Genomic DNA, 11,593 nt, shown 5'->3' with positions numbered 1-11,593 from the left:
ATTTAGTTTATTTTCTTTACGTTTTAGTCATTATTTTGATTTGAGGATGATGACTTTTTTCTTCTTTATTTAGATTTAGAATTATTGAGCTTTTAGACATTAGTTGTTTTATTTTATAAATTTAGTATTAAAAACCTTCTATTCTTTTAGTATTATTTTATTTTCATATTAGTCATCAATAAATGTTGTAATTTTGTATAAATATATTTATATATACATATATCCACCTAGGCTCCGTTTAAGCGTCCGTGTATACAGTTATGCGCTAGGCGGTAGATCACCGCACATAGAGCATGACGTATTTTAGAACATTGAGTTTAACACACAACTGAGTTCACTTTGTCAAAGCATCTTGTTACTCGATTTTTCAGAAACAGACATGTATCTTGTCTGATATGATCTTTTAGCATCTCAGTGACTTGCAAAACTCAATCCAAATCCATGGAACAAACAGAAGCTTCTTCTTTTTTTGTCACACCCTTTTTTAGTCGTTTACTGTGAAACAAATGAGAATAAACAATCTTTAAACATAGAATAATAATAAGCAAACAGAATGTGTTTTCAGGAGGAGGATGTTTTGTGTATTTATGAAGTGAATAAGCCCCAATGGTGATCCGACGGCAGAGTTTCCTTGATCTTGTCAAGTCTTTTGAGGATTTCCAGAAACGATGGTCTCTGGTTCATGTCAGCGTCCCAGCATTTCACTATTAACCTGTAAAACAATGAAACTTGGTTAGGTTATTTGCTAGACTAAAACCGAGGGGGCACTTGGGAGTTTGTTTGGCTTACTCTCTTAAATCAGGTGTGCATCCTTTGGAACGGAAAGTAGGTCTGTGTCCATCTGATACATGTTTCGCTGCTTCGTACGGCTCGTAGTTCGCAAACGGTGGCTCTCCTTCAAGCATCTGGATACAATGTGGTTAATCAAATTAAGGTTCAAGATTTTCTTTGACTGTGGTTCTGTTTAGTTAAAGATTGTTAGTGTACCTCGTAAAGTATCATAGCAAAGGAGAAGACATCGACTTTCTTGTCGTATTTTCTATGCTTGAACACTTCAGGAGCCATATACCGGTCTGGTTTGTTTGCACAAAGGGGAGGAGAAGTTAGAAACAAAAAAAAAAACTAAAAAAGAGACATTTGACTACAGAACAGCACTTACAGCTTCCTGTTTCGCCAGTCATTTTGTAGACATCATGAGAGTTTTGAACCTTTATGAGCTTACTAAGCCCAAAGTCTCCAACTTTCAAGTGGTCTGCACTTGAATTAACCAGAAGAACGTTCCTGAAAAATATAACAACAACCGGTTTCACAAAAGAGCAGATTTAGAGTATAACAACCGGTTTCACATGAAGCAAATTTGATTACCTTGGTTTAAGATCTCGGTGAATGATAACATTAGGCTCATTGTGAAGATATGTCATTCCTCTGTTAGCAACCAATTTAATATAAAAAAAAAAAGTCACTCAGTCAGGCCATGTATAAGTTTTCACAAAATATCTCAAAATGATAAAGAATCAAAGTACCTAGCGATATCCAAGGCAAAGTTAACAGCAGTTGCTGGAGTAAGACCGCCCTTCTCCTTGAGGTACTGGTGAAGATCTCCCTGTGAAAAGAAAGTAGATGAAATCATTTTAGTTAAAACATTGCAGAGATGAAAAAAATTGCAGATAGTGAAAAAAACTTACCCCGCGTAAGTACTCTGTGATTAACATAAGGGGCTTTCTTTCGGTTACGGCTCCTAAGAATTGGACTATATTGGGATGGCGAAGCTTAACTAGCAAATCAACCTCATGCCTGAAGTCCTGACTGCATCACACCAAGTATGAATACACAAGAATCTAAAACTAAAACTCATCAGCTAATATCAAAAGAGAGAGAGGAAAGAACTTACATAACAAGTCTATCATCAGAGAGAGAAGGAAGAATACGTTTGACAGCTACTGGTGTTCCTCTCCAATAGGCTTTCACAATCTCTCCAAACGAACCCTAACAGAATGTGACCAAAGATCAAATTAGTCCCACTGCACTGAACCAAACAAACTCAAGACTATGGATCAAAACTTGGCTTCAAAAAGAAAACACAACAAACCTTTCCAATCATGGCGGCATTAGAGAAATCCAGCTCAGCAGGTTCAATCTCCCAGTCACACTTCTTTGGAATTGGTGGCGGCACAGGCTTTGGTTCAAAGTGACTTCCGTTTTGACCCTGCGTAGACAAATTCAATCAGCCACACAGAGAAAGTTCCTAAATTTATTGCAATTTTTTCTACCTTAAGGAATGAAAGTTAATAACTTTGATATTCAAAAAAACTCACATAAGATAAACCGCCATGAGATTTGAGTAGCTCGATCATTTTCTGCTTCCTAGCTCCTTCTGCATCAGCCAGAGGCTTTCAAAACACACACACAACGAAAGTAAAGTTTCAGATCAGACATGATAAAGAAGAGATAAAAGAACCGAATAAAATTATATAAAAAAAAAAAAGAGCGTACCGTATTCTTCCACCTGTCCTGAGCGTTGACATCAGCACCAAACTCGATCAAACATTTGACGACGTCAATCCACCCATGAAGAGACGCCACGTGGAGAGGCGTTCGCTTGTCGTAGTCTCTGGCGTGAACCAGAGACGGATCTTCCTCCAGGAGCTTCCGGACTGCAGAGGCGTCGTTCTGGTGCGCGTGCCACAGGATCAGAGACGTTCTGCTCACGCGCGCCTTCTCCTTCTGTTTGTCGTACGCCGGTGCTGGCCCACCGCTCGTTTCGCCGCCGTCTCCAGCCGCCGACGCTTCGGAGCTCATCTCAGTGAGATTGTCGGAAAAGGGTTTCGATTAGATCGGTCTAAGGATGAGACTGCGTTGACTGATTGAGGGATCGATTATTTAATTTGAGATCGGACAGAGAGAGAGGGAGAGGGAGATGATGAAGCTTGCTGCTTTTGTGGTTCTGTCTCTTGTGCCTTGTGAATGTACATCACCTGCCGTTAACTTAGCCGTCAAGTCGGTGACTTTTTCCTCCGTCTATTTTAGTGAGTTTACTTTTTACTCTTTCACTAATTCCAAGGGATTATCATGGGATTTTTTAAAATTTTGACTTATGAACAATTATGAATTCTAACTTGCATCTAGATTAGTTTTTTTTTCTTTTTTTTTTTTGCTAATATTTCCTACAAATTAGAACTTTACCTTATGAACTTAGTTAGTATTGAATAAAGGTAAAATCTGATGTGAATTCTTACATTGTTTCATTTTGTCACCTTCTCTTAAAACAGAAATGATGAAGTAATCACCTTTGATTTTACCCTTAGTTATTATATCTCATCGAAAAGCTATGTAATAATTCATATAATACGATGTTATGGTCTTTGTGTGTGTGAATGGTACTAAGTCAACGATCCGGATAACATGGCATCACATCTATCACATGACTGCTATAAATACACATGCTTATGCCTTTCTTTCACATCTACTTTTATCATTTATGTAACCAAATAAGGTCATTACTTTACATATTAAAAAATTCAATACATTACATGTTTGGCCAACTATAAATTACTCGAAATTGGTTGGCCACTAGCCATGAAACAAATCTCCGCATTTGATAGTCACCCAATTCGGCTTTATAGTTGAGAAATATTACACTGAGATAATCAACCTATAAACCAAACTAGTCATGCACAATCGGTTCTTGGTTCCGGTTAAATTCTTTAGTTCTAGAAATTTAGTGTCCATTAGTATATTTAGTAAATTTAATTCGATTCCGGTTGAGTTTTTTTTTAGTTTTCGGTTCGGAAAACAAAATTAAAAATTGGATATATCCAACATAATTTCAGAGCCTATTCAATTCTGGTTTTTCGGTTAATTCAGATTACAAAATCAGAAAATTCATGTTTTCGAATATAATATCCAAATCCAAACCTCTTTTCGGTTCGGTTATTGTAAAAATGTGTCCAGGCCTAAACCAAACTGTCATAAACGGGATTGCTACTAGGAACTTCAAAAGCCTTTACAGAGCAACTCCAAGAGAAGAATAAGAAAGCACCACAAGTAACATACATCTATTATATATACACGATTAATTACACTTGTTTATACAAGTTTGTTTTCGGATAATTGTAAGTACTATTAAGATGATGTACAAGCTACTTGTTGTCCCTCAAGTCCTCAAGAGAACGCTTACGGGATCCCAAATTACGCTCCAGCGTCTGCGGTGTAGGTGGTGTTCTTCCACGGCGGAATAGAACCGCCAGAGACCTTGTTTTCCGGCAAAGATCAAAAACCTATTCAGACAAAACAAAGCAGCAGATCATTGTCAAATGTATAAATCTAAAGGAAACAATGTCTATAATAATATTTGATGTCTGAAGCTTACAGAGGAGGCCTCAATCTCAGCCACGCCTTCACAACCTTTTCCTCCACCTTGTAGTAGATCACAGTATCGAACAGCCTCATTCACATCTTCGAAAACCTTTAGAGAAACAGAAAAAGAAAACATAATCAAACTTTTTGCAGACGGTCTTGGAAGTGATTTCATTGAGAATGCTTACCAATACTCCATCTCGAATGTCTTCTACGAGCATATCGAATTTAGTTTCGGGTCTAGACTGCTTTTTCTGGTTGCTGATCCTTTTAGAGAACAACAGTCCAAGCTCTTTCTCTACTTCACTGTTATACAATAACTGCTTAATATTATACATGCAAGCGTGAGGGAAAAACTAAAGTGTAAAATTAGCTTTAAGTGGAAGGATTATTTGGGAACCTGTGGGTTGTTCTAGTTTTCATGGTGCAGATCTGGTTTTCTCTGTGTGTTAGTACATAAACCGGCTTTGAGTCTCCTCCTCTCCATGGGTTAGACTCCAGCACTGAGATTGTCAAGAGGAACACGATCAAGTTTAGAAGTTTAGATGAACAAAAGTAATGATTTGCTTGCAATCTTGGAGATGATGAATTCATATGATGAGAAAGTAGAAAAAGCAACAAATTTTTGCTCATCAGAGTTGAGCTGAAAGCCTTCTTCTCTAACTAAATCATCTATCAATTAGAGATTGAATGTTCTCACCAAAACGATCGGGTTCCTCTTAATGAAAACAAGGCACTAAAGAATCAAACTTCAAAGAACGATTAGAGAGAGTATCACCGTCATAGCTGGTGGAATCAAACGTCTGCTCTAGTTTCCGACGCATGTCGTAAGCACGCGACGAGACTTGCCTCACAAACTCATCGGAAGTCCCAGGGATCGTACCGTCCAAGTGAAGCGCCTTCTCCACTTCCTCGCTTTCCTCTTCATCGCCACCCTGTTTATCTGATCCTCCTCCTCCTCCTCCGCCGCTGGTGGTCGATTTACAGCTCAAGAAGTGTCTTCTTCTCGGAATCGAAATCCGTCTCCCTGCGCTGGAAAGGGAAGAACAGCGGTGGGAAGGAAGAGGAATCAATACTGATCGTGAAGTTGAAACGGAGATCGTTGTTGTTGGAGGTAGTAGTATTATGGAAGTAGAAATAGATGCTATCGACTCCATTGATTTGAATGAACAGAACTTTCTTTCAATTTTCTCGGGAAAATCAGTGTGAGGAGACGTAAACGACTCAACGTGAAGAGACGAACCTAAAAAGAAAAAAGTAAAAAACAACTCGTGTGGAAGCAAAATAAAACAACTTTGCTGCTTCCGCTGATATTTTTTTTCTTTGGTGGGTCCAACAAAATGTTCAAAACCTTCTTTCTCAATCAGAGGGTCTTTGTTGAAGTAGCTCTTACGAAGAAGAGAGAACAAAAATATTATAATGGGGGATTAATGGATACAAATCTCTGAATTAGAAACCAACGTATATATTATAAATAAAACATAAGCGACATTATACAAAATAGAATTCAACTTTCACAGTTGTTCCAAACAAAGACTTTTAGAAACTCACCTAATGATCGTCATTTATAGAGGTCCACTAACCAGTTATGTCGCTCCAGCTTCAGCAGAAGCTAAGCCATTGCTCTCATCATCGCAAGGCTCTGCAGATTCTTGATCAGGGAATAGCTCCAGCCTCATAGACGGAGCGATGTTGTTAACGTGAAGCCATGTTAACTCCCATAAGCTATCTCCACCAAGTGCACTTCTTTGCAAAAGCACTCCTTTCGTCTTCATCACAAGCAATATGTTCTTCAGAAGCTCCGGCACCGTTTCTTGAAGCTTGTCGCTTTTTTTGCTCCGTACTTTCACTTTCATGTATTTCTCCATACGGGTTAGGACGCCCAGCCATAGCTTGCAGAAGGTTGATAACTGAGACAGTTCTTGGAGTAGCTGAAGAAACACTTTGGAGAGGAGTTTGATTGCCAGCAGCAACGTTCCTTCCATGTTCCGGTAGTCTTTCTGTGACCCAGAAGCGATCTCGAGCAAGTCATCTAAAACGGTGAAGATTACTTTGTCAAAGCATTGAGACCACATGCTATGAGCTAGACTGATCCCGTCTACTCCGCCCAAACACTTTTGTAATGACTGTAACGCGTGGTTTCGGACATCCTCTCTCTGGTCTAAACACACTTTTCTTAGTCCTTGAACAAGCCTTAGCCACATTTCCCCGAAATCTTGTGACGTCTTCGCAAAATCTTCTTCTCCCATGTTCTCCTTAGCGGTGCGAGCCCATTTAGCCAAATGTTCTAAGGAATCTCCCATTAGATCGAGGGCACGGATAGAACGTTCGGATTGTCCCACACGGGATTCAGCAAAGTGTCTTGCAGCATCAACACAGAGAACATAGTTGGCTGGATACAGGTGAGTTCCTTCAGACATAACAAAGGATACGGCATTAAATCCTGCTTCAGAAGCTTCAGGGTGCCTCGCTGTAACGGAGAGTAACGATGTTATTGTTCTCCATCCCGCCTGAGACCTAATGTGATTAGCATTGGCTTTCACAAGACGGCTGACTTCAAGAGCAATATCCTCACAATAGGCATCGGCAACACGTGCATCCAGTTTCAGCACAAGCTGAAGAGATCTCAAAAGCTCATCAGCTAGGCTTTCTTTATAAGGAAGTAGTCTCTGGCAGATCCGAAGCAGACCAAAAATAGCTTTCTGCACTAAGTTACAGGGCATCACCGTTGACTGAGCAATGGTAGCTATGTGTTCATAGACGCCTTGCCATAGGAGAACGATCCTGTCTCTGTTGTTAAGAGTGATTGCAATTAGCAATTCCAGGCAGAAAACTGCAGTATCCTCATCCTCTGGAGAACTGTTCCCTTTTTGAGGCCTACCTGCAGCCCAAATGAGAGCACGCGCAAGCTGCAGCAAAGATTCAGCTTGTAGAAACTTGCTTTCGGTAAATATGCTGTCAATGTGACATTTCTGAATTGTTTGAAGTGTTCGCTGATGAGCCGCAAGCTGTTGCTCTGTAGGCTGTGATCTTGGCTCTTCTGTATCAAGTGAAAGAAGCTGACTAAACCTTCCCATCAGCCCGGACGATCTCCTCGGAGTTCCCATTGCTTGTAGATGAGCTGAGGATAGGGAATTCGCAAGAGGCTTCCCTTGTCCTTGCTCAGATGAAAGTTCTGATTCATCAGCTGCATCAGTGGCTACACGAGCTGGCAGAAGTCCAAGTTTATGCAGCCGTAAGATGCAGTCCAATATGTTCCTCCAACCCGTACGAATATAATCTCCATATTTGTTTGCAATGGTAAATATAGTGATAGTTGCCATCCTTGCCTTTGGGTCATCACCAAATGCTAGAACCGGTTCATCAGCAGATGATGGATTCAACAGTGTTGTGAATTTGCAGAGAGACACAACCAGATCATCAAGCACGTCTTCCAGATGATGGCAAGCAGAGATTTTAGCAATAGCCAAGAATCCATCAATGCATGTCTGGTAAACGTCTTCATGTTCTGCATGGTCAAAAACGACTGATATGGCAGCAATGGTTGGACCAGACATGATAGCAAACATATCGTGGTCAAGATAAGCCCTTGAATCAGCCAAAATATACGGAGCAGTTTTCTTGGATTTATGCATCAAATCAATCCAACGGCTGGGAGTCATTTCAGGAAAGCCTGAACCTTGTTCTGGAGTAGTCCGGATCTCGTTGTTGCAGATGGAGTGGTAAAGTTCAGACAAAAATTCTCGAGGGAGATCATTTCCTCCATTGATATGCCTATTGTTGCGAATAAAATCCTCTTCTGTCATCTTTTTCTTTACTTGAACGTTGTGTTGATCAGTGTTGAGCATGATAATAGAGTATGATAACACAAGAGCAGCATCCTTGTTAGCAAGAATCTCAGGAGACTGCATATAGTATCTCTCAGAGAACGCTTCAAGAACCCTCTGTATTTTCTGAGATTCTCCGGGCAACCTGAAAGTTTCTAAGAAGAGCCGGAGTGCAGTATCCAAATTCATGTACTGGAAATCGAAAGTCCCAGCAAACTCATTGAGAACCTGAACACAAAATTCGTCGTGATTCCCAAGAAAATCACCCACAAGGTTCTTATCAAGCCCGGCAGTATATCTGAAAAAGCAAGCCACACTCTGGGGATCAAGTTTGTCAGGCAAGAGATGTGTCCCTTGGAGAAACTCTAACCCCTTCTTTGGATCCCGGTTAAAATGATCTGCTCCAATCATTAACCTTCTCTTGATATATTTTCTCCTGCGGACAAATGAAACCCAGTGATTTGGATCACTGTAATTGTCACACTTAACCATCCAGAAAGGCGTGTACTCATCAAGATGGACAGGCCCTAAGTCTAAACCGGTCAATCCATTACTGATCCTCTCGGCCATTCCTTGAATAACAGCAATTAAGCCATCCAGCGCAAGAATGTGCATTGCGGACAAAGGACTGTTCACAGGAAATGTGCTCTTCGATATTAGATTAGATAGCTCCTCAAACACGTTGCTGCAAGTTATATCACAATCGAGATTGGCATACATCTCCACCATAAAACTCTTCTGCCTACAAAAGTTCACAAGAGCTTCCATAGCAACCTCTTGCTGCTGATACGAGGGCCCGTATTTTCCTTGCGCAAGCCTCAGAATTACACAGGAAAAGAATGCCTCAAGCTGCAGTTTGAGCTCAGTACGTAGATGTTGATACAAATTGAGAACAATGCTGCAAACCATCGAAAGAATAAGGGGGCTCATTGACAAGCCGAATTGCATCAGATTACGAAATAACTCATCTTGAATTAGGCTTAACAATCTTGGGTGATGGCGGATGGACGCTCCACCCAATTCAATGGCTGAGTTGATCATGTTCAACGCAAAGAGAGGCACATCTTCATCAAATGATATGGTATTTGCTCGGGCGCCCATCCCAACATGTTCGACCATATTTAACAAAGAGCATAAAAAGTGAAATATTTCCACCATACTAGGAACTCCGTATGGCTCTGTCATTATATGCAAATCGTATGGAGAAGCCGGCTTTCTGCTTCCAGGCCCAGCCGGTCCATCATCCATCAAACTTTGAGCACCAGATACAAAAGTTGCCACAGAATTTTCAGTATCATACTCGGAATTAGTATTTCCATCCTCCACTGGTTTAGTCACAATGGCATAATCATTGTCCACTCCAGCTTTCTGCGACCATGCAAAACAACATCACGAACGTATATATATGAAACAAGAGAAAAAGACATAAAATTCAGTATCCGTTGGGGAAATTATTTTCCTAGTACTACGTGATTTTTGACTCGCACTAGGAAAAAATTTATGCGGAAAGAAGACAAGAGTTTAAACAGTTTCGAAGTCCTAAAGTAGGTTGCAGACGTATATTTAAACAGTAAATCTATTATTCTCTGCAATTATGTAGTGAAGAAACCAAGCTATTGATATGGCATGTTATGCTTTAACCTCTTAGCATCCTACAAGTAACGTGACTGGAAATCAACCAAAAAGGAAATAACAAGAACCCAATATCATACCTCTTGACTGATGCTTTCAGATCTGTTGACAAGTGTAGTTTCCGTTCTGTCAACTTCTGGGAGATGGGAGAAGATACACCTCACAAGTTCATGCATCGTGTGGCGAGCTACACGTTGCAATAACTCACCTTTCATTCCTGATTGGTGGACAACACGAAAACAAGTGTTGAGGACAGTGCATACATGCTGGTTGCTCAGCATAACCGACGCTCTATTTTTCATACAAGCCAGAAGAACCTGAAGTATCTTCATTAGCACAACCTCTTCTGATGCAGGATCCGTCACCTCAAAACGGCAGCTTGTCACAGAATCAACAATCAAGTGCATGGCGTCTTCAATGTTTGTAGTATTCTGATCAATCACATTCAGACTTAGGATCTTGTAAACTGATGACAAAGCAATGCTGGTTATCGGTGCTCCAGTTTCATCCGACCGTATCACATCTAGAAAGGGCTGAAGATAGAGCATGGGACTTATCGTATGCCAAGGCTGGTTCCACGAGAACAACTGTTTCCTAAGAGCTTTAAGTGACTGAATCAACGAATGCTCTAGTTGATCCTCACCAGACATGTATCGACCTCCCCATCTTACATTTCTTCTCATAACCGCCAAAACAGCAGCGACTTCAGTATCGATCATGCATGCTAAAGTGGTTGTATTGCTTGACTCACTACTCTCGAAGTCCTCAGGCTCTTCCTCAATGGCATTGATTCCAGAATGCAACTTAAGGCGGCCCATCTAATCTTCTGGCTGAGCCCAAGGCAGTTCGATCCTCACTATCTCCCTCGCAAATACCCTTCACAAATAGAGGATAAACTCACTCATTACTGGGGAAAAAAAAAGGGAAGACGTCTACTAAAAGTGTTGTTATAAACAGATCACAGATTCTTTTTTAAAGAAAAAAATCTCTCACAGTATACAACTCCAGAAATGAACTTAAAATTAATTCAGCTGACCAGTGACAGTGTCATGAATCCAAACAAGATTGTTGAAACTAATTTATCAGTTCTTCAGATTTTTAAAATCTCATCAAACACCAGAGAACTCGAACGCAAGTCTCGCTAAATCTCGGAGTGTAAGCAAAAAACCCCATCAATGCGAATCGAAAACACGAAGAGCACGTTCGATACTTAGATGAAATCTAGTTCAAAACAAAGAGGGGTATCTTCCGAGTTCAATTCTAGATTCTAGTGAACAGCACGGACTATCAATGCACGACGAGGGAACGATACAAACAATAGTATTCGCAGAAGAAGCGATATCTGAAGATTTTACTTACTATTTCTGCAGTGATCCAGAGATCTATCGCCGGGGCTCTGACGCCGAGAAACAGAAATGCTATTGAGGAAAGCACGATCGGGAAACACAATCTCGGGGGAGCAGAGGCCGAGGAAAGAGACAAGAAAAGAAAAGTAAAACATGTAATTTTACGGAAACACCCCTCTATGGCCACGGATTATTTATTTCCAGGTATGTAAATGGGCTATTATTTTAGTGGGCCAATAGCAGGCTAATTGTTAAATGTTGTAATAACCGATTTTATTCATGTGGGTGGGTCTTGATATAAATTGCTTTGTTTTTACTTTTTAGTATTAACCACTTTTGTCATTTTCATAAAATCATACTATCTCCGTTTCTAAATGTAACTAGTTTTAGCAAAAAGAATTTGTTTCGCAATATAAATAGTTTACATATTTC

The 11,593-nt window shown here is 40.3% G+C and overlaps 3 protein-coding genes across 3 annotated transcripts; all 3 read right to left on the bottom strand.

Annotated features, from left to right (window-relative positions):
* Positions 1 to 333: 333 nt before the first annotated feature.
* On the bottom strand, positions 334 to 3,307 carry LOC106343286 (serine/threonine-protein kinase TNNI3K). Its single transcript, XM_013782455.1, has 11 exons — positions 2,494 to 3,307; positions 2,316 to 2,390; positions 2,090 to 2,206; positions 1,892 to 1,986; positions 1,686 to 1,806; positions 1,524 to 1,603; positions 1,366 to 1,425; positions 1,160 to 1,281; positions 988 to 1,073; positions 790 to 905; positions 334 to 712 (listed from the first exon to the last, which is right to left on the bottom strand). Exons 1-11 carry the CDS (start codon positions 2,797 to 2,799, stop codon positions 586 to 588), a joined length of 1,305 nt encoding a protein of 434 aa, XP_013637909.1. The 5' UTR covers positions 2,800 to 3,307; the 3' UTR covers positions 334 to 585.
* Positions 3,308 to 4,002: 695 nt separating this feature from the next.
* Positions 4,003 to 5,616, bottom strand: LOC106292727. Its single transcript, XM_013728374.1, has 5 exons — positions 5,135 to 5,616; positions 4,757 to 4,859; positions 4,545 to 4,662; positions 4,370 to 4,465; positions 4,003 to 4,277 (listed from the first exon to the last, which is right to left on the bottom strand). The coding sequence occupies exons 1-5, from the start codon at positions 5,511 to 5,513 to the stop codon at positions 4,140 to 4,142; spliced, it is 834 nt and encodes a 277-aa protein (XP_013583828.1). The 5' UTR covers positions 5,514 to 5,616; the 3' UTR covers positions 4,003 to 4,139.
* A 167-nt stretch (positions 5,617 to 5,783) lies between these two features.
* Positions 5,784 to 11,308, bottom strand: LOC106294810 (ARF guanine-nucleotide exchange factor GNOM). The gene is made up of 3 exons (XM_013730477.1): positions 11,175 to 11,308; positions 9,896 to 10,691; positions 5,784 to 9,551 (listed from the first exon to the last, which is right to left on the bottom strand). The coding sequence occupies exons 2-3, from the start codon at positions 10,631 to 10,633 to the stop codon at positions 5,943 to 5,945; spliced, it is 4,347 nt and encodes a 1,448-aa protein (XP_013585931.1). The 5' UTR covers positions 10,634 to 10,691; positions 11,175 to 11,308; the 3' UTR covers positions 5,784 to 5,942.
* Positions 11,309 to 11,593: the final 285 nt, after the last annotated feature.

This window comes from Brassica oleracea, chromosome C5 (assembly GCF_000695525.1).
Source record: "Brassica oleracea var. oleracea cultivar TO1000 chromosome C5, BOL, whole genome shotgun sequence".
Classification (NCBI taxonomy): Eukaryota; Viridiplantae; Streptophyta; class Magnoliopsida; order Brassicales; family Brassicaceae; genus Brassica; species Brassica oleracea.
This window is presented reverse-complemented; position numbering and strand designations above follow the sequence as displayed.